The sequence below is a fragment of the Pteronotus mesoamericanus genome, unplaced genomic scaffold (genome assembly GCF_021234165.1).
Source record: "Pteronotus mesoamericanus isolate MK-2021 breed Mesoamerican mustached bat unplaced genomic scaffold, CSHL_Meso_final contig_221, whole genome shotgun sequence".
In the NCBI taxonomy this organism is placed as follows: Eukaryota; Metazoa; Chordata; class Mammalia; order Chiroptera; family Mormoopidae; genus Pteronotus; species Pteronotus mesoamericanus.
The window spans coordinates 345094-368007 of NW_026555092.1; the positions used below are offsets into that span (position 1 = coordinate 345094).

Consider the following 22914-nt stretch of genomic DNA (forward strand, 5'->3'; position numbering starts at 1 on the left):
CCAGCAATGGCGCTGCATTGAGCACGACTTTTCACACTTGGCACAGAACCATCAGCACTTCTCCGTGGGGCCACGTGATCTCTGTGATTGTTTTTAATAGCTGGGGTAGTACTCCACTGGGTAGTATCCTAACTTACCGTCATTCTAACTTTTAATAAGGAAATGACGGCAGCAGAGTCAGAGGCAACGCTGGGGATTTGTCGCTCTGCTCCCGCACCCAACGGGGCGCTCCCCACTGAGGTGAGGCGGACGTGCCGAGACCCGGCCTCCCAAGGAATGGCCCCAACACAGCAACTCAAGAACAAACTTGCATTCCATCCGCCAAAAGGGATCTTGAGGGACTTGAGTGGCTGCAAGTCTTAACCCGAGGTTCCAGGACAAAGACGGCAGAGGACTGGGTGATCGAGAAGGGCCATTTCAGAATCACCAGACAGACCCGCCTCTCCAACCAGCGTGGTCAGACCCGGGTGCGCGGTCAGGGCACGGCAACTGTGGGGCACGCAGACAGGCCCCGTTACGTGCTCCACGGCTTTGCTCTGTGTGTGAAGCATTGATTAAAGAGGGACCTCAACAAGTTTTTGAAAATTTATTCTTACCTACCGTACTTTGATCATAATGACATGAAACAGGAAAAAAAAATAATTTTTATGGGGTTCACATTTATGAGTTTTTACATAAAGGCTTTTGTGGGTATTTTAAGAATGTGCTAAAATGTTGTCTGAAACCACATAAAGTCATCTGAGGAGTTGCCCGCCAGAACTAACAGCACACACATGGAAGCACTTTAACTGGCCTTTGTATATTTAATGAGTCAAATAGTATTAATATTGTTTAAATGCTAACATGCTATTTCAATAAGGTGGCTCTACCATCGCCAGCAACTCGCTCTTGGGCCTCGCACGTCAGTGTGAATGAATGATCAAATGCGGCCCAGCGATGAGAGCAGGCTAGGGGAGGGGAATTAACCGGCCCTGCCCGGGGCTCCGCCCCCGCACCATCATTTCAAAACCCCAGCTCTCCAGGAGGGAGGGAAGCCCACAGGCTCAGCTGACTCGGGCTCAAGAGGGAAGGCCCCCTTCCTGTAGTGAGGTCTCTGGTCACGTGGGCAGCTCGGGGGATATCTTTACGGTGTGGACGCCAAACATGAAAGCAGGGCTTTCCTCAGACTTGAAATCACACACACAGTTAGGAGGGCAAGTGACCTGTTACCCAGACAACACAAGGACAGTTGTCAGGGAGACTGTGGAGAAGCCACCTTGAAAAGTCTTGAACCATGAAGCTGTGGGGCCCCTGAAAGCTCCAAGAAACATCCAAAGTAGGGGAGATGGCAGATCAACCCAAGAACAACTAGAGTAAAACTCTGCTGCGGTCCAGCACACAGAGAGAACTTCGGCCAAGTGATACGGGTCCTACACCCAGTCTTGGTGGCTTTCAAGACTTTCCCAGTAACTGCTCACATTTCCTAAGGCAAAGAGAACTGCAGGGAATCCAACAGGCAGGACTAAGGAGATGGGGCCACTCTGGGTTGGTTCCGCAAGTTCCACCATTTGAAAAATAATATGTCAATTACAACAGGCAAATACAGGTTTCATAAAACTCCAAAAGACTGCGTCACCAGGGGACCCTTCTGTGCTGGATGAGCTACTAACAAAAGGCAAGACTCTCAGGTAGGGCTGACAATTTATCAGCAGAATCAATTACAATTAAGCACCTGGTTGAGTTTATTCTCTGTCACCAGTTAAGATTCCTGAACTTGAACCAACAAAAAGCCTAATGTGTCAGTAATTCTTGGAATTCTATGTTGTTTCTCCTTGAAAATCACTCTTCCACTTCAATAGTGTCATAGTCACATGTACAGATTCTATGACCATAACTCTTCAACCACAGGACTTCTGAGAGGAAGGAGAAAAAGGGGAAAAAACATAATACTTCACACTCAAATGACCTACTTCACAAAAGAAGAAAGAAAAGAAAATACTCCAGCTCCCAAAGCTTTATGGAGTGTTTGAGGCCGAGGAATGCGAGGAAACCGAGGAGGGAAGCCTGTTTCGGGAACCCGAGCTGCGGCTATGCATCAGCCAATTCCCAGTCTTGGCCAGCGATGGGCTGCAAGTGGAACATGAAAGATGGGCTGGAATAGGCTTTGAAATTGGCCTTTAGTCCTTCTTTTCAAATCGCCTTCTGGGAGAACAGCCAGATTTGTGCTTCTAATACAGAGGTCCCCAAAAGATGAGTCACAGGCCGTGGCCCTCCACAAAAGAACCAAAGCCAGGACAGACCTGCTGGCAGCTGGGCTTCCTTGGGTTCACTCAGTCGCAGTCTTTTAGTGACAAATGGGCTGGGCTACCTTCACAGGACTGGGCCAGGAGGCTTAGACCTCCGGCAATGCAATGACACCTGCCATGTGGAGGCACGGGCAGTCGCCACCAAACTCAGGTCGGTCAGGGAGCACTGTAAGGTGAGCCCCCCAGATGATGGAGTGTGAGGGGCTTTCTTCTGCAGTCACTGCATGAAATGAAGCCAAGAGGAAAACAGAGATTATTTATTTGGTACCGATGCACCAGGGCCTGCACGAGACAGGAATCTGAGCTGTGGCCACTGAGCCTAACAGTTTAGTCAAGCTGGAGCAAAACCCTGCTTGCATGCCTGTAGTGACAAAGAACTCACTACTTTACCAAGGCAACCATTCTCTTTTTGAGTAATTCAAATAGTTCTTGCTGGACCCAAGTGAAAACTTCCACCTACTGTCTTCAGGAACCACACAATATAAGAACTCAGTGCCCTTTCTTCATGTGGTCCTTATAAATATCTAAAGGTGGCTTAAATATGCCCCAAGATTTCTTTTTCCTGGTCTTCCGGTCCTTATATTATTACTTAGAAGACACGATTTTAAGTCCCCATACCGTGGTTATCCTCCTCCTAAAGAGTTTATCCTCCTCCTGAAGGGTAAGAGAACAGAATTCAATGCCCCAACTGTGCATGAACCACTGTAGACACCAGCACACTTCTCAATGTGGAGGTACCCATCCATCAAGGAGCACAAGACCAAATGAGCTTTATTGGCGATCGCACCTCAGTCAGACCAACACAGACTGAGTTTGCACTTGTCTCATTGCCTCCAACATCCTGTACTTTTAAGAATTGGGCCCTGCCTGGTGTGGCTCAGTGGATTGAGTGCCAGCCTGTGAACCAAAGGGTCGCCGGTTCGAATCCCAGTCAGGGCACATGCATGGGCTGTGGGCCAGGTCCCCAGTAGGGGGTGCGCGAGAGGCAACCACACATTGATGTTTCCCTCTTTTTCTCCCTACCTTCCCCTCTCTAAAAATAAATTAAGAAAAAAAAAAAGTAGTACCTGAGGGACATTAAAGAGCCCTATGCAAACCATCTTCTTAAAAAAAGAACAAGAACTGGGTTTACTGGACCGAAGTATACCACTTTTCACTCAAATCTGTTTTATTCAATCTGCACAGACGTGGCCCTTCACCGTTTCAACGTATCTTCTGCACAGCTCACCTCTTTGAACCTCAGAATTCAAAACCTTCTAAAAAGAGTACTGTAGGCTGGAGTGAGGCTTCTGTGGGGTAGCTGATGGTCAACTTCTGGTGGAAGAATGGCTCTAGTCTGAACACTTCTTTCATGTTAAGGTACAGTACAAGGACAGGCAATGCCCACAGCCTTCATTCTGGCTAGAGATGAAGGGCCTTGCTAGGGGGGAGGAGGGAGAGATAAGAGGGGATTTACATATGAGGTGGATTTGGTCAAAATGCCAGAGGAAGAGTTCAGACTAAAAATTTAAATGGCAGTACAATGAAAACAAGTGGAATCCCTTTAGTCGCCAGTGCCAAGCTAGGAACACTGACCCCTACGAGCTCCACAGCCACCGAGATTCCACAAGATTCTCACTTCCCTACCTCTCCGGCCTCTGTCATGTACGCAGTCTGTTCTGCTTCTAAGAGCTCACTAAATAGTAGGAGAAAGACCTGTGATAAATGGTCATGAAGACGCTCTTTACTGTTAACACGCACTCGGTCATGGCAATAACAAGGAAGTCACACGGACACTTGTTTGAACAGAAACTCCTGAGCATGATGGCTGATTTTGGGGCAAAGACAGGGAGAGTAAAGTCCAAGGCAGAGCCATTCCGTCAGCAGCTGAGGCTCTGCCCCAAGACAATACCTTTTTGTTTCCTGTCAGCTTAAAAGAGAAAATAAAATCCCCAGCTACTAGCAGTAGTTTGTTTTTCTGATCATCCTTAACATCCTTGTAACATAAAAAGGCACCTGGTACCCACAGGTGGGAACAATTCAATTCCACTCCAGGAAAAAAGAAAAATCTCCAATTTGCTTGGAGAGGCATCTGAAACCTGGCTTCCTTCCTTGCAGTACAGACCAATATTCCTTCATCATTGGCTCCAAATTGGCCACTGTCGAGAAGCTAAGTGCATCTCCTGTCCAACAGGAGGATGTGGGTGCTGCCCGATGGGTACAGCTTCTGGAAAGCCCAAGGAGAGCGGCAGAAGGCAGGCTGACAGCCACAACTACGAGAGGCTGGGACATGTGGGTTCCCCCTCATCTCACGGACACAATAGAAACAGCACAGGAAATACGGGCCTGAAGTCCTGGCCACGGAGCATAAAGGCACGCCACCACTGGTGGCTGTTCATTTTCAAAAGGGTCCTCCTCTCTGGGCAGAGGAGGGCAGGTCTTCTCCCTTCTTCCTCCAACCCTGGCGTATTCTGAACCGCCCAGGAAGCAAGGTGCTGCTTGCTTTGTGTACACAGTTCCATACCCACTGCCTCGGGGCCGGAGCTGGCTCTGCACAAAATGAAGACAGGTCGACACTTGGCTCTGGGCAGGCCACATCCAGATCTACCGCTGAAAGCTGATCACTCTTGTCTGTGTGTTGAGGCCAACTGTTTTCTCCGCAGCCTGTGGAATGTGTCCCAGAGTCTATCCAAGGACAGGGGACAGGTATTCTGCACAAATGCCTTCCAGGACACACAGGTGCATCAATCCCTGAGCACACATACCAATGGGCTTAGGCATGTGTGACTTTAATGCCAGTAGCACTCAGGGTCCACATCTGGACTGCGGCTGCAGCCCTTTATGGCCTCTCTTTACAAGGCTCTGCCCCCTCCGCCCTCCACCCCCCACCGCCACACCTGAAGAGAAATAATGAAGGTCTCTCTGGAAACAATGGTGCCGCTGCAGGGGCCGCCAGTCTGGCTCTGGGATCTGACAAAACTGTCTGCGCTCAGAACCACCGTGACCACCTTCTGCCTCTCTGGACTGCCTGTGAAAATACTGCCACTCCCGCCTAGCCCCCAGCTCATGAGAGTGTAGACCGTCACAGCCTTCTGGAAGTTCAAAGCTACCACGATCGTCCAAGAGCTGCCACTTCTGAAAACCCACTCTGGGTCAGGGGCTTTGCATACATTACTTTACAGTTAAGAAGAATGAAACCCAGGAAGAGGAAAGGAATGCAGCCAAGTCACAGAGCTGAGAAGTCGGCAGTTGGGGTTGGACCTGAGGAGTGGCTGGCTCCGTGTGGCTCTGGTTCGGGCCGCGAGGTTGAATTTACGTGAGTTAAACACACACATGCAAGCAGGTCACACTGTACACAATGCTGCCTCAGTCGGAGGGGAAACTTAGAGAAGGAAAGAAGGAGAGGCCTGCCATCTGGGGCACACCAAGTGCCCTGCACTGGGAATCCTGAAAAGCAGGGTGATCCACCTCAGTGAGGCAGCTGGGGCCTGCTGGCTGAACCTTTGGAAGACCACCCACCCTGGATGCTTCTACAAAGCTGCTCCCTGCCAAGAAGGGATCTGCCAGCAGCAGCCTGGGAAGCAGCCTGGGAGCACAGGGTCTCTGGCAGGAGCCTGACCAGCAGAGGGAGCCGGTCCTGGCTTCCAGATGGCGACCTCACCCAACACGTGGAACTGCATAACCCAAAGTGTGACCATGTTCCACACGGCTAGGGGAACCGAAGAACTCTAGAGGAATCCTAGTCCCAATGCAAACTTCTTTTCTGCACCCTCCTGTTTTCTGTTTAACTTTCTTTCAGCAGATAAAATTAGGCAGTGCACCAAGGCAACCGGGCCCTGGACTGCAGTCTTAGGGTGCCAGATGGAGGGGACCTGCAGTGGACACTTCCTCACCGGACTCCGGGCTGGGGGTCAAAGTGCAGGCTTCTCTAGGTCCGCTCTTTAGGGGCTCTGGAAACGGTAGCTGATACCTCTGCTTGAGAACGGCAGTCCCAGAGAGCCGAACCTCACGCTGTGAGAGCAGGAAGCAGACTCAGCTCCCCCAGAGCGCCGACTGGACTGCTCCCAGCACTTTCACTCGGCCCCAAGGCTGTGGCAAGCAAGGCCCCACGGCGGGCGGGGTTCTCAGAGGCCCCTGTCTGCATGGCTGAAGATACAAATAATATAGGTGACAACCCAAATACTAAGGGCACTGCGGACGAGGGGACAGCATGTCTGTCTTCACCCCACTGTCCCTGGAGCATGAGATGTGCAGCAGTGCCTGTCACGGGGCCCCTCTGGAGGCCTCTGGGGCTGGACAAGGGGGAAGGGTTTGTGCGTCGTGAGCCCCTGAGACCTATGTGCAGGAGCAGGGAGTGAGGGGGAATGTGCCAAACCAAATGGTCCTGGGTTCATGCAGCCCAGAACTTCCCAGAACAATCCTCCCATTACCTCACGTTTACTCTGCTCTGTGTTGCTGCCCACTTCCCAGTGGGGCTCTGAGGCTACAGAGAGAAGGTAAGTTGGCCTGGCTGTTTCTGGAAGTGCTTCAGGAAGCACTAGGTAACCTTAAACTGCGATGTCATTCGGCCAGACAGGGAGAGTAGTTAAGACTCAGGAGCCAGACTAAGGAAGTCAGGGTCAGGGTCCTTCCACTTCCGGTCTCTCTAATCCAGCCTCCAAACTGCTTATGGGGGAATTTCTCAGGCTGCACATCAGAGCTGTCCTACACCACCCCTGGGACCCTTCAGACCCTTCCCCATGCTCTGAGAATGATAGCCAACGCCCACGCCAGACAAGGACCTTTGTACCTCTCTCTACCGCTCATGTCTCACTCTGGCATTCACTCATTGACCACACGAGCGAATGCCACTGCTCAAAGCCTGGCTTTGACCTCCGACCCCCTACCCCTCACCCCAACCAGTTAGCAGCTGAGCCCAGGTTCCCTGAGACCACCCGAGGGTCAGCGATTCACTCACCAGGAGGGCTCAGGGCTCAGGGCCTGGCACTGGGCTCAGCTCCTTGCTGAGGGTTATTCCGGTGAAAGGAGACAAGGCAGAAGCAGCCAGAGGAAAAGGCACAATGGGGACAGTGATGGGGGAGTCCCAAGGAAACCTGATGCAAACTTCCAAGAGCTTGTGCCACCTCCCCCAGGACTCAGTAAATATTTGTGAAGTAACCCGAAGCTCTCTCTCCTGTCACCACGGGTGGGAATTGTTCCCCTCCATTTCTGAGACAGGTTTACAGGAGGTCTCACTGCGGGCTGGCGGCAGAGCCCTGACAAGAGCCCACAGCCTTCCACTGCTGCCGGCAGCACACACGAGGACTGTCCAGAAGGCTTCCAGCCATGTGATATGGAAAACAGATATTTATTGAAGAAGTTACAAGATACAAGAAACACTGTACATAGGACAATGACCTCCCACAGTTCGCCCAGTCGCCCTCAGCGGCCCCATCATGTTTTCCCAAATCTCATTGACGGTCTGAAATCTCTTCCCTTTCAAAGGTGATTTTAGTTTTGGTAAAAGCCAGAAGTTGCAGACGGACAAATATGGGCTGTAAGGGAGCCTGAGTCACCTGGGTGATTTGATGTTTCACCAAAAACTCTGCACAGCACGTGATGCATGAGTGGGCAGTGCTGTCGTGATGAAGCTGCCAATCACCAGTTGCCCATAGCTGCGACCTTCTGAATCATCCCAATAGTTTCCGTGGAGGAATGTTCAAGCTTAATGCAAAATTACATGTAGATTCGTTGCTCTGCTCACCCATTTTGAATGTGATGGCCACACAGTACACATGCTCACTCAATAGCATCTACTGCCCCCCACTGACTAGTCATTGTCACGCACGTGCATTCAGTCCACTCTCCTTGGCTGCCAGGTTACACTGATGTCGCATAAACCGTCCTCGTTATGTTAACAATGGTAGGACTTCTTCCGGACAGACCTCGTACAGCCTATCTCACCCCCTCCACACCAAACAACACCCACCCCCAAAAAACACACAGAACACAAGACATCTGTCAGACAACTGCAACAAGACTAGAACAATCTGTTATGCTGACAGCTCAGAGGATACCGAGTAGACACGGCGAGTCAGAGCTTGGAGCGCCCGACGAACGGTGCCTCGCCGAATGCCCCTCACCCCCGAGGTGAGCAGTGGTGCTTTATAAACAGATAAGGAAACAGGCTCAGGAAGTGTACTTACTTGCCCCACGTCAGTGAGTAAAAGCAGAACAGAGAATCAGGTCCAAGTTCCTTTCAAAGCCCACATCCCCCCCACTCCGCACTCTGGCCTGGACATAGTGTGGGCCTCCCCGACTTCTGAGGAGGTGTGTGTGCCTCCTGCTCAGCACCCCCACCCACCATCAGTCACCTGCTTCCCAGGCTGACTGCATTTCTTCAGAAGACTTTGTGCTGCTGTGCTGCCTCTACAATCCCCACCAGAAGGGGAACACTGAGCCTCCCCAGGCCCAGTGTTCCCATCCAAGGCAGGCACAGCCCTGGCCCCGGGTCTGGGAAAGCAGCCGGGCACAGGGAGTTTCAGAGACTCAGAAAAGCAAGGCAATGAACCTTTTGTCACACACGAATATGGATGCCCTTGCCCTTCCTGCGCCAGGTGTTGTTCAAAATGCCCAATGAAATAAGGACGGACAATGGAAGGAAGGAGCGGAAACAGCCACAGCTCTAACGTGGCCCCGGGAAAGGGAGAGGAGGCAGGGGCCAGGGAAAGCTCATCTCCTGAGCACCCTGGCCGCTTCCAGGGAGGCTCATGGGCTTTTGGGACTGCCACAGGGTGCCAGCCTTGTCTCATTCTGTAAACTTCTTCCAGACAAGAAGGGCTGATTAGAAAAGCTAATTAAAGCTTTTGAAGATTATCACAGACTTAAAGCAAGGAGAACACAATATGCCTTCCCACCCTGCTCCTCCCCTCTCCCCCCACCCCGTCCCCCTGACTCTGGCCTTCATTAAGCTCTGATTTCAATCAATTGCACACCCACTAAAATTAACTTATAAGGCCAATAAATTGCAACCGCATGTTTGAAGGTATTATCTGCTGCAAGCCAAGAGCCAAGGATTGCAGAGCACGGGGCAAGATGTTTGGCACAGATGGGAGTAATCATCCTTAGAAGAAAGCGGTGCCAGCCCCTTCGGTTAGAACATCTGGTCTCTGCAGAACCCAGGCTGACACAGGCAACAACGAGACACAACGTGAAGGCCAGAGCAGCAAAGGCTCCCATCTTCTCTGGGAACCTGAAAAATCACTGATCTTGGGGGTTATGGCAGACAACTGGCGCCTCACACCACATGTGAGATGTTCTCTGGCAGCTTCAAGTGCCTACCCCTGGCCAGGTAGCTCACCTGGTCAGAGAATTGTCCCCATACACCAAGGCTGCAGGTTCACTCTCTGGTCAGGGCACATACAAGAATCAACCAATAAATGCATAAATAAATGGAACAACAAATCCATGTTTCGCTATCTCTCTCTCTCTAAAAAATTAATTAATTAAGGAAGGAAAGAAGGGAGGGAGGGAGGAAGACTCAGGTCAAGTGATGAGGTTTCATAACTGATGAGCTTATCCTAGATTCAAGCCTAAAAAAGCAGAGTCAACTTTGCTGAGAAGGAAGTGATCCCATGAGCCAACCACCCAAGAGTCTGCCCTCCCAGCTACCCTCCCCAGCGCTGCATTCTAATGACATTCCCTGGACTGAGCTGGGCCCATGAATTAGAGGTGGAAAACCATCTTGGGGCTTGGCAGAGAAGAATGAGAGTAGTCTAGACATTGGGCACTAGGATGGGAAGGCTGGGGGGAGGGAACTGATGAAATCTGAAACGATTTCAGAGTAGGTAATGACCTTGCCCAGCTTCAGCAGAACATGCCTATCCTCAGCAAAATTATTTTAATCTAAAAACAGGGTTGTCTCCCTGGCTGGTGAGGTTCACTGGATTGTGTGCTGGCCTGCAAATCAAAAGGTCACCGGTTCGATTCCCAGTCAGGGTGCATGAGAGGCAACCAATCAATGTGTCTCTCCCTCTCTTTCTCCCTCCCTTCCCCTCTCTCTAAAAGTAAATAAACAATTTTAAAAAAATAAAAATAGGGTTGTCTGGGCAGTGCTAACAGTTGCTTGACAGTTTCCTTCCTGGGGGGAGGTTACTGCCATGGGCCCTTTTTGCCGCTGATGGCAAACGAACAACTGATGAATGTGGGAGGGGAGTGGACGGCGAGGGGTGAGTATGTAGCGCGGAGCTCTGAGCAGTGGGGTAAACAAAAGCAATTGATGGCTTCAAAGGGATCATGCAGGACACACAGCTCATGTCCCTGCTCGCTTCTTGCCCACCCTTGGGGAACGAGTCTTGCTCCTGACTGCTGGCACGCTTACCCCATCATGGAGAAACGCTGTGCACAGGCAAGGAAGAGGCGGTGCCACATCCCAGCAAGAGTCACAAGCCGGAGGGCCTGCTAGGCAATCCATCCCTGGCCCCGCTCCCTCACCCTGATCATACCGAGTCCATGTGCTGACAATTAATTCTAATTCCCTGCAAAGTCAAAGCCTTTACAGACCCGGGAGCAAGGCTCAGAGCCCAGGACAGGATCCAAGGCTTCCTCTCAGGATGCTCATGGTAGAGAGGAGCCTCTAGCAGGGAGGGTGAGCACCCCTCCCTGAAGAAACCTGGTGCAGCTCCAGCATGTTTCAGCTCTTAGTTTCTGCACATTCGCTGGGGTCTCCTTTCCCTCATCTTCTTAAGGAGAACTTCAGGGAACCAAAAGGTTAACAGACCCACAAGAAGCAGGGAGAAAAGGGAACCAGGACGCCAAGTCACCACTGTGCACTTGAGCACACCCTCCAACCCCACTCCGCTGGTACTGGCGGAAGCTGTGCCTGCCTATTTACCGGATGACAACAAAAATTCCCCCAAGTTCAGTCTTAAGGCACAGTGTGTGTGTGCGGGGGGAGACAGGGCGCCATGGGGCAGCAGAGTGTACTGCTAGCCTCCCAGGACAGAGCAAGGTCCTTCCTGTGAGTGGTCTGCAGAATAAGCAGTCCCCAAAGGCTCCTTACAACACAGCACTCACCATAAGAGGATGTGAGCCCCAACATGGCCAGAGTCTGGCAGTGTTCAGTCACTGGAGGCGGTGAGAGATCAAGAGGCCAGAACATAAGCCAAATCCAGTCCTAACTGCCATTCATCAGGATCCAAGAATTCAGGAACACCTGGGCTGTCAGCTCCCAGTTAGCATGGGGGACAGGTGTGCTCTGCACAGTCTTCAAGCCCCCCGGGGTGCAGCCACGCTCCTGTTGGGAGTGGGGCGGCCCTACTCACCTGGCCCCTCCCCAGGCACAGGGCTGCGCCAGTCCTGCTCTTGGGTGGCGGACTCCTCAGTCACGCCCCTTTCTTTCTGGTTGTGGGGGGCTGGGGCGGGGGGTCTGCCTGAGGCCCTGGGCTCCTCTACCCAGGCCCAGGACACAGGGCATCTTCCCAGGCCCGCATGCGGCAGCTCAGAATGACCACAGTCAGCAGACACATGGCAGTGCCATGGGGTCGGGGCCATGTCTCCCCTCAGAGTGGCCTTCACTGTCCCCACTTGCCAAAGTGAAAAGGAGACAGAGGGACAGTTACAGCTCTGCGTCTTCATTCCCTGGGGTGACAACAAATGAGTCTTCCTGTGAGGATGGGATGAGTCTTTCTATTGGGGAGGAGCCAGGACAAAGGATAAAGAGGAGGCATGACCTACTGTCCCTTCAGCCAGGGAACAATCTGGTCCCTAGAAAACCCAGAGTAACTGCTGGCCTGTGCTGCACAAGGCAGAGACGAGGCCTCCTGGTCCCTGGCTGACTTCCATCTGCTCCAAAACCACGGGGAAAAGAGCTCATGCTCCACGCCCCATCTCGGCCACCAACATGACCGACAACAACTCGCAACCCAGAAATGGTTTGGCTCATCACATGTGGTCCAGCTGGGAAAACGTTCCTCACATGTGGTCTCAGGAGAGTGTCCCCAGTGCACTCTGATAACACTGGGTGGTTTAAAATTGATGACTCTGGGTCCCCAGTGACGGTTCTAACCACCATCTCTCCAGTGGCCTGTGGCTGCTGTCAGACAGGGAGAACCAGGCCTCCCTGCCCTCCTCTGTGGGCGCCCCTTGGAGGCCTTGCGCTCTCCTCCTCCCACCTGAAGCAGCATGGGGCCACTGCTGGGGACAGGACAGCACCCCCCAGGCTGGGATGCCACCATCACGACCTGTCAGAGAACCGCAGGGTCTGGCCTGTCCAGTGCGATCCCCCCGCCCGAGCAAGTACAAGAAGCTGTCCCGTCGCCACCCTCGATCCCCTCAGCAGGTCAGCTCACTTTCAGGACAGAGTGTAGGCGCACTCAGCGACACAGAAATACGGTCACCAGAGCTTCAAAACCAGCAGAAAAGTGGACATTGGCCAGGAAGGGGAGGCCTCTTCTGAAGGCGCTGTAGTGGGTCAGGCCCAGGGCGTGGACCGTGGGAAGCACCTCAGCACTTCTTGGTCCCATCGTCCGGTAGATGAGATGGCTCCCACTGTGGGGTCTCAACTTAAGGGTTAAGGGATTACTTCGAAGATTTTAAAATAATAGTGGGGAAATGCTCAAGGCACCAGGCCAATCAAGCTCCCACAGAGGCACACCTAAGAGCGACCATGTGTCCTTATACAGGCATCTCCCCACTGGAGACTCTTCAACTTAACGATTTCGCAAATTCAGTAGAAACTGAACTTCAAAGTTCGATCTTTTTCCAGGCTAGCACTGACACTCTACAGTATAAGGTGTTGCTGGTGCTTTTTGGATAATGTGTTTTTATTTTTATATCCCCTCATGCCTACAAAACGCCCACCTGTGTCTCCCCCTTCTGGTAAGAGGAAGGCTGTTGCTTGAGATGAAGTTCAACTGTCCAACTGTAGGCACATTTAAGGTAGGCTAGGCTAAGTGTGCTGTGCAGCAGGTGTATCAATTGCATTTTCAGTTTAGGATGTTGTCAGCTTATGATGGGGACATAACCCCATCGTAAAGTGAGAAGCGTATGTGTAAGAACCAGCAAGACGGGAGGGGTAAAGAGAGGGAAGAAAAGTCAAAGATGAAACTGGGCTCTTTCCCAGGTCTGCTCCTAAGGACAGCACAAAGCAACATGTCTGCATCACCTTATTCAGGAAATCTCAGCCTATACATTTAGGTCTGTAAGAAACCACAACCACCCTTGTCCTGACTCTTGGAGAATCCAAGAGCCTCCCTGCCTCGGAGACGCTGCACAAGCAGCCCTCTGCCTGGACCGCTCCTCCCAAACTCGGCATGGCCGGCCCCTTCTGAGCAGCAGCCCTCGGCTCAACATCACCTACACAGGCCTTCTCGACTGCTCTCCTTAAAGCAAGTCACTCCCTATCCCATCCCCCGCCGTAGTGCTTGTTATATTGTGTCTTTCCACAGTGCATGTGCCATGAGGGCAGGGCCTTGGTCAGCTGAGTTGAAGGCCATAACTCCTGTTCCTAGCAAGTACCTGGCTCGTAACAAGCCCTCAAATGTCAGTCGAGCAAATACATTTTGGTCTCTGGAGTTGGAGATGGACGGCTCTATAGCCCAGTTCCACCTCTTACTGGCTGTGTGAACTTGGGCGAGTTACTTCACCTCTCTAAATCCGTTAACTCATCTGTGAAACAGGGAGAATCCTCTCTCACAGGCCATTTGGAAGATTAAATGAGATGAAGATTGGGAGACAGTTAACACAGTGTTTGCACAGTCACCGGCTGGTAACTGCTGTTCTCATCACTGCTATTTTATTATCAAATCATCACTGTAATATAAAACTGATCCCACTTGGAAATTCTTAATAGCTGGACTGGCTTCTTGCCAAATGGCTGCGTAAAAGAAGAAGTAAAAAACAACTACAAATAAACTATGAAATGGCAATGAGTCAACTTCTCAGCATCATTGGCAAAGGAGCTATTCTACAATAGGACAAAATTCTGGATGTCAGAACTCTTTAAACAGGGAAACTGAGTTTAACTGTGAAAACCAGTAATTTGCAGAAACTTCAGACAAATATGAATTTAAATCCTAGCTTTTCATCTCTACTTCCTGTGGCCTAGTCATTCAGATTCTCGGAGCCACAGTCTCCTCATCTGTAAAAAGGGGACAAGATAATGTAGATAAGATACTAGCATGTGACAGAGAACGCTGGTTACAGAGCAATACACTTGGGGTGAAGGAAATGCTGAGGGCCATTTGGCTGTGGCTGCACTTCTGAATTTCACTCGTCTGCTTAAATGTTTGTGTATCAGGCTGAATGTCGTTTTTCCTTCTGACCCAACGTCTAATAGGAGCTCTTTATTAAATGCATTGTAATGAATCTGCTATGAAATGGAAGCCCATTCCAACTTTCTGCAAGTGGAGGCCTGACTCCTCACGCCAAGTGGACCCTCAGCCTTCCCGAACAGCGCCGGGTTCAGCAGTTCGGGTGCTTTGTTTCGTTTTCGGTTTCTTGCCTGCATCCTCATCAGGGTACAAACTGAGGGCCAAATTCTACCCACCTTCAGCTCAAGAGGTAATTTTTATGTTTTTAAAGGGAAATAGAAAACAAAAGTAGAAGAAAAAGCAAAGAATATGTAACAGTGACTTACGTAGCCTGCAAAGCGTAAAAAGTTTTACTGCCTGGCCCTTTATGGAAGAATCTGCCAACCCCTTTCCCTGATGACTGAATTTGTACTGCGGTGGTACTGGATACTTTACAGGTTCGCTATATTAGCAGTACAGAACTGAACCTAAAATGAGATTCTGTCACAGACAGTACTGCAGAGGATAACCTTTTCCGGCGCCTTTCCCTGCAAGGATAACTGTGTGGTCACCCTCCTTGGTGGTGTGAGGGGAGGTGGGGCCGGAAGGGAGCAGGGAGAAGGGGGAAGCATCTAATCCGAGCCGGCAAAACCGCCTCCCGAGGAGCAACTCAGGAATGAAGGACCTCAACTCGTCCTGCCCTGGTGACTGGTCTGGGAGCAGAGACCCCCAGCACCAGAACTGGGTGGGACATGCAGCACGGTAAAGAAGAGAGGGTGGACCTTTGGAGATAGAGGCCTCGGTGTGATTCCTGGCTCTGCCTCTTCCCCTGGATAAACACCTTTTTTTGAATCTTAGTTTCTTCATTTGAAAACTGGGGACTAAGCCAGCTGCCGTGTTTGTGAGGATGAGGTGACGTGAGGGAAATGCCCGGCACTGTGTTTCACACACAGTAGGTTCTGTCCCAAGGGCATCTGCTGTTATTAGGAACCATGCACGGAGCTGTGCACAGGTGAATCTGCGCGTGACAGCACTCTATCAGCGAGTCATCTCCTAGCTGCCCCGACTGGAAAACTGATGCGCAGCCCCTGCTCTAGGCAAGCCAGGTAACTGGCTCAAGGGAGACTTACTGGCCTGGCCTCACTCTCATTTATGACCGATTTACTTATCAAAACCGCAAGAGCACAAAGAGCAAGCAACTCACAGGTCTCGATACTGGTCAAAGGCATTGTTGGCTTCCACCTCCAGCTTTCTCAGCCGAGCAGAAGGCATGGCCCCGTCTTCCAAGGGAGGATCATACTTGTTACTCCATGGTGACCTGGAGGGGAGAAAGGAAAGGGTAACATTTTCATTTTGGGGAGACACGGCCTATGACCCATGAGCTTAAGCCTCAGCTGCCTAAAACTTCGGAGAAAAAGCCACCACACACAGCAAAGATTTTCCCAGGCCCTGGAAATAAACCTGGCTTTCGTGAGGTTTGCAGAGTGAGGGTTTGGCGGCAGACTTGGGTACAAACCCCGCACTCCAGCTCTCACTAGCTGTGTTGTTCTTGCAAGCGGCTTGGTGTCTTTGTAAAATGAGGCTGCTATCTGCTACCCACAGGGAGGTTATGAGGAGCAAGGAAGAAAATACATCAAAAGTGCCTAGAGTCTGGCATATAGTGCATGTCCAACAAATGTAATTTCTTTCTTACCCTTTTTCTAATTCCCCTTTCTTTTTACCACTGTGTTGATCAACAGATGCCCCCTTCTCCTGCCTGACCCACTGACAGCTCTGTAGAAACCTTTACTCTCAAGACCTTCTTACATGACTAAGGGTTAGGGAGAAAGCCGCTGTTACAGGAGTGGGCAAGAGACTCGGCCCCCGGGGATGCTGATTACACATGCAAAGTCTGAGCGACCAAGGTCTCCATGTGGACAGAGGACAGCCTTCCGCACACCAAGGGCCATATGCATATAAAGACCACTAAGTAATGAGAACCAGCCTCTGGTTTGCCAGCCTGAAGACTTGCCACATTTTTTAAAATGTATTTTGCCACATCAGGAAAGCATTTAATCACAGAGAGTACTGGAAAGGGCGCTATAAGGGAAATATCTACTCATTAAATCCTGCAGGTGGAGTTTACAGAGCTGGGGGTTCACAGAAGGAAAAAGGATTAAAAAGGTGAGGGGAACGGAAAGGAGAAGACAATGTGAAATTCAGACAAAGCCCTTTGCACCTCGGGGCATATACACCTCCATGTGTCCACAATACGGACGCCACATTGCCTTCCCTGTTCTCCTGCTGACAACAAACCTCACACCACTGAGGGCATAAAAGAACCTTTCAATTTGGGATGGAACTTAAGGGAAAAAGGGTGTCACCGTCTTCTGAACCCCAGTTTTAACAAATTCTGTGCACAAACATCTTTCCTCTTGGTTATGGGCGCCCCACCAAGCACCTGCGTCAGCAAGTAGAGAAGACCTCCCCTTCCCGAGGGCGGGCAGACGTGTCTGGTTCATCCCTCCGAACAGTGCTGTCTGAGAGAACTTTCCACAGCAACAGAAATGTCCCAAATGTCCAAAATGCAGCTGCCAGCTTCATGTGGCTGAGGACTTGTGGCCAGTTGAGGGACTGAAGTTTTTACTTAATCTAATTTGAACTGATTTAAATTTAGCTAGCTAACTCCAGGACCTAAGCCCCAACAAGGCGAGTCTTTTGTTCTCCACCATGTGCTCAGCACCTAGAACGGTGCTTAACACTCAACCACACGCTCATTTTAAAAAGCATTGTTCAAAGAATAAATCAGTTCTCGAAGAACACCATCCCCCGAAGCAGAAGTAACCAACGCCCCCCCTCCCCCATGCCCCATCCCCTCACTCCCACACGGATGAGGATTCTTACCATATTCCTACCCTTCTCTTGCCCTAGGCTGCAAGAGAATTTTGAGAAGGGAGCCCAGGCTGTTTGCCTTCACGCCCGAGTACCGAGCACTGAGGTCGTGCGCAGTAAGGGCAGGCGACTTACAGCACAGAGTGGGGAAGAAAGGACCCAGGGGAATGCTGGCTGCTGGTGGCCCTGCAAACCAGCAGAGATGGAGCAACTCTCTGTCTTTTCTGCTGAGGCCTCTCCCCAGGCCGAGACAAAGACACAGCTGAAGAGAGCAGTGGCCTCCCCTGTTTGTAAGCTAGGTTCCGCCGCCGCCCTCCCGTGGGAGTGGAGAACCTTCTGAGAGCAAGAACCTGAACACCACCCCCGCCCAGAGTCTCCTTGCAACACTCGAGCTCTGACCTTTGTTCCCCAAACGGCCATCGCCTTCCTTCCTATGGGCCTGGAAGACCCACCCCAACCAGCTTTCACTTAAAGGCGACATGATTAGACACAAGAGCCCATCCCTCCTGCAGACTGGGGGCCTGGGATTTTCAAGAAGCCTGTAACTCACATTTCTCCTGGCTCACAGACGACAGCATTTCAAGCCGTTAGCCCTGGAGCCGGGGTAATTGTAGCTGGGGGAAAAATCATAACATTACCCAGAATATTCTTAGTGGAAGGGGCACTCAGAACACATTTAAGAGCTTAAATGGAGGCCATTTGAAAAAAGACAGATGGACAGGAACACTTAGATTTCAAAAGTCAGGCCTTTCATTTCCCTCAGAGAATGCTTTTTGTTTCAGCTAACAGGTTTCAAACAGTGCTGCTGGCAACGGTCACACCATAAGGATCTTATTTAAGCAAACGATCAAACAGCTAGGATGGAAATGTGTGGAGAAACTCAGAAGACCTTGAAGTTCTATACGGAGAAGCGGACAAAGGGAAGAAAATTCCTGTGCCCTGACACCCCGGCTCCTCTTCGGCTGAGGGCCCCTACGCCCCCTGCAGCGCCTGAGCAATGAAGGGAGGGGCTGGCAGGCCCACCTGGGCGGGAGGCAGGTAGCAAGTCCCCAGGGTTGCCCGGTCTTGGCGTGGGTATGGAAATGGCCCCAGCCACCCACAGGTTGCTGAGGAACGGCTGCCTCGCACAGCAAGCTGGAGTTTTCAGGTGGAAAAAAGGAAGCTTAGTGATCCTGATTACGCAAGACTCAGCTCAAGGTCACCTCTCCCAGGAAGCCTCCCCTGAATGCTGAGCCTGGCAAGGCTGCCTGTCCTTTGGAGATGTGCTCCCTGGTCTGTGGGACCACTTGGCACCTCATGATCTCTCTCCCTGGAAGTGCTGGTCCACCCTCTTCCTAGGAGGCTCCCAGTGAGCGCTGGACCTGGACCTGTGCTCCTAGCACCCAAGGCCGACACTGCTTGCCCCAGGGCTGCCTCACCGCCCCCACGCTGGGGCCCCCCACACCTGTGCCTCCCTCTCCACCCAGGCCAGGACTAGTCACAGGGTGCTGGGCGTCTCCACTTTCACCTAACGGGCATCTGGAGCTCAAAGTGACCCCAAACCAGCAACTCCCAGAGTCTTCCTTACCTCAACATACAGTGACCCTAACCTCCAAGCTGCTTAGGCTCAAAGCCCTGCCGCCGCCCTTCGCATCTCATCCACATGCAGCCTCTGCTGGCTCTACTTTTAGGCACAGACCACAGATTCACCATCTCCACTCTACGCTCTGGTCTGGGTTGAATTAGGTCAAAATACATTGTCTACCTAACTTCCATCTGAAGCTAGAATAGGGACATGATTATAAAACAATTGCCTAGTCTCTTCGAAAGTCAGTATTCATTAAATCTTTGTGATTTACACTGAGTTCTGTGCGACAGTCCTCTGCGTGTTTCCAAATTCCTGCAATAACCCTGCCCTATCCCCTCACCCTGGCCTTCAAGGCCCTGCACCAACGGCCCCCACCTCTGACTCATCTCCTGCCCGCACTGCCTTCTCCCGCCCTGGCCGTCCTTTGGGCTTGATCCCGACCAGCTCAGCTTCACCCAGACCTGTGCAGGACTGAACTCTTTCATCCTTAAATCTCACTGCAAACACTACCACTGACACGAGCCTTCCCTGTCTACCTATCCTGCCTCTCCCTTGTCCTTTTTATTTTCTTTATTCATTTTTCACAGTCTGCATTATTTATGCATTTGCTTACTATCTGGCTCCCTCACTAGGATATATGGTCCACAGAACCACAGAAGAGCAATTTAGAATAGTGCCTGGCATATACAGCACATGCTTATAGAGGGACATTATTAAGTATGCTGTTGAAAGAACGAATACTTTGTCACTATGTGACAGAACTAAGACCAGAGATAACAAGTAATTTGTTGAAGTTCCCATTGCTATGGAGGAGGGTAGTGCTAGCCTAGGGCCCCGGTCAGCTGACTGCAGCTGACCGCCCCCCGCTCCCCAAAGAGAGCACTACACTGAAGCTTCAAAACTCAGCCCAGGTTCTGTGGGCTCCGAATAAACCTAAGGCAGACTGTGTTCCCCCACCCCCCATTCTCCAGGGCACTGATTATAGCAATCCATCACAGAAATACTAGACTGGTTTAGGATTCCCTTTTAAAAAAATAAATAAATAAAAATTTTTATTTATTTAATTTTAGAGAGAGGGGAAAGGAGGGAGAGAGAGGAAGACACAAATATCTTGCACACTCCCAACAAGGGGCCTGGCATGCAACCCGAGGCATGTGCCCTGACTGGGAATCAAACCAGTGACCCTTTGGTTCACAGGCTGGCACTCAATCCACTGAACCATGCCAGCCAGAGCCCCAATCTTTTTTAATAGGAAGAACTCTTGGACACCCTTAAAAACTGAGCTCAGACAGCACCTCCCACAGGAAGTCCTCCCAGATTCAACTTTGGTCTCTTATACACTACTCTCAAACCCTGAACAAGGTTGGCACTGGCTGCATGAATCATGTCGTACAATAATCAGCTGCTGGGTACATCTCCAATTCTAGCCCAGTGATCACCCAGGGCAGGGACTTATGTTGCCTTAGTTATTTACTGCCCTCAGCATGGTGATGGAGAAGAGAAAGGAGAGTTGCATATTTGTTTGACAACGCTGCACTCAAATGTCCCTTAACCACACGTGCCCTCCTGTGCTCCGGACCCCCATCGCCCTGCACCTTGCCCTTTGCAGGACTTACTCAATTATAATGAAACTGCTTGTTGTTTTGTAAGAACATCCTTTCCCATTAGACTGAGAGCTCCACCAGGGCAGAAGCCTTTTGTCTGCAGTGAATCGCCCATCCTCACCAGAGGTACTCCACAACCTCTACTGGGTGACTGCATGGAAGGCGGGAGAGGAGGGAGAGAGGGAGGGAGGAAGGACCAGCAGAAGGACAAATGTAAAGAAGGCTGAGGGGCCGTCAGCCTGTCCAAGATCAGAGGCCCTGGTGCTGCTGCGTGGCACCGACTGCCCAGGGGGTGGCCCGGCATGCCTGCGGCACTCTAGGCGCAGGAGCTCACCTATAGGAGTCCCCGTCTCTGTTGTAGTCACACAAAAGGTAATCCTTTCCCACCACCTTGTCTCTGGCGATTTTCAGTGGCTGGTCAACAGAAGACAGGAGATCTTCACATAGACTGGGGACCTGGCAGAGAGAAAGGGAAAGGCAGAAACGGGTTAAAATAACACATCAGACACAGGCTGGCTAATGGCAACTGCAGCCAGATCATGGTCAGCACATTTAACATCTGGCCCTTGGTGCCCTGCCAGAATCACGGGCCTGTTCTTTTCTTTTCCACATGTGTCTGACACCAACTGTGTCCCTCTATAAAGAAACCTGTTCTTGAATTACAGCAGAGCGTGATTTCCAATACAGCCTTCCTTCCAAATCTGTGTGCAGTTTTAATCACCTGGTCGCCAGGGTGGTCTAGTGCATTTAAGTATGTATATGCTTGGTATTGGTCTCTGGTGGGCAAAGTACAAGCTGAAGTCCTGAGAAGGAGGTAAACATTTTAAATACACAGGAACCCACTGAACTCTGAGAAGAGTAACCCGTCCATGGCGGAGAACTCCCACAGGCTCCCACGCTGGGTGGAGTTTCCAATACTTTCCAGGCCCCTGGCCAAGCATTACCAGGTTGACTTGCAGAGTCGACCTTACCTGCTGCAAAGATAGGGTCGCGCCAGCTCCCCCAGCCTGGAGCTCCGGTGGGCGCACATCAGATTGACCTGCCCGGGGCCGCCTCAGTGAGGACGGCTCCGTGGTCTGGGGCGGGCAGGGCTAAACCTTGGGGCGCATGCTGCTCAATGCGACGCAAGGCCCTGCTAGTAACCAGGCTGCTGGCCTCCTCTTCCCAACTCAAACATCAATTTCCACCAAAATATTCCAGGAAGGGATGGCAGCACTTTCAGAAATGGATTCCTTTGGGCTTGAGTCACTTCCACGCTGTATTTTCAATGTGCTGACTTACTCGTTTCATGGGCCTGGGTTTATGGAGGCCCCACCATATCGTTTACCAGGCAAGAGGCGGCCAACTGCACCAATAACCTTTCCAAATGGAAAAGTTAAATCATGTGGCAAGGACACCCAGGAGAGCAGCTCCGCAGAGGGGCTGACAGCTACCGCAGTTCCTGTACTCCTCCGGAAGGTCCTTTCCACCTTCAGAAAGACAGGGACAGCGAATGCCCCCACCTCCGAAACCACCCGGCCTCCGGGGGCTTCTCAGGGCACTTCTACTGACCCCTGGGGTGCTTCAGAACTCAGTCGGTATGGCCCGGTCTGGCAAAACTAGACGGCGGTTACCCTGCCGTGTAGCTCATGCCAATTCTGGCCTCAGTGAAATGACACAGAGCAGCATGTCATCTCTCCCCCAAAAGATATACACACCATTGACCCCTAGATACAACCTGCTTATCTTCAGAATCCCTTCTCCATGCAATACCTGAGTAACTAGCCCTCGTCACCAAACAGACACATGAAAACAGGGCTGTTTCCCCCCTGAAATGGGGCTATTTTCAAAGTTAGTTTTGGTGTTGATCATATTAACCCACCTCCAAATGCCTAGCGTGTATCACAGACAGGTCAGGCCCTCTGCACAGGGCACGCTGTCTCCTTTAGGCTCACTTCCATCCTGTGACCAAGTTAGGTTTATCTCCATTTTACAGATTTGGGAACTGGGGCCCAGGGTCATTAAGGTGCCCAAGGCCCACACAAGAAGCAAGCAGTAGACAGAAATCTCCCCTTCTGACCCTAACTCTGGTTTAATAGATGGCTAAGAGGAAGGACTGCACACCAAAGGCACACTCTGGTGGCAAACAACTCCCTCCCATCCCACCCCCGCTCAGCTGTGGATGGCCACAGAGCCTGGAAGAAAGTCCTGGCCACAGCGAGGAAGACTAACAGCTTCCACCCAGAGCAACCGGGATCTGGAACTGGTCTGGTTTCCTGTTGTTGGCCCCGGGCACCCATGAGCCTGCCTATCACGTCACGACCTTTCCTGAGTGTCGCTGTGCATCCTGTTGGCTGCTG

At 51.3% G+C, this 22914-nt stretch overlaps 1 protein-coding gene across 2 annotated transcripts in view; it reads right to left on the reverse strand.

Annotated features, from left to right (window-relative positions):
* CAPZB (capping actin protein of muscle Z-line subunit beta) overlaps window positions 1–22914 on the reverse strand; it is a 128120-nt gene that overhangs the window by 20496 nt on the left and 84710 nt on the right. For both annotated transcript variants that reach the window (XM_054571653.1, XM_054571652.1), the window contains exons 3-4: window positions 20910–21031; window positions 15738–15851 (exon numbers count right to left, since the gene is read on the reverse strand). In XM_054571653.1, coding sequence (XP_054427628.1) covers window positions 15738–15851; window positions 20910–21031 — 236 coding nt within the window. The remainder of the gene's footprint in view (window positions 1–15737; window positions 15852–20909; window positions 21032–22914) is intronic.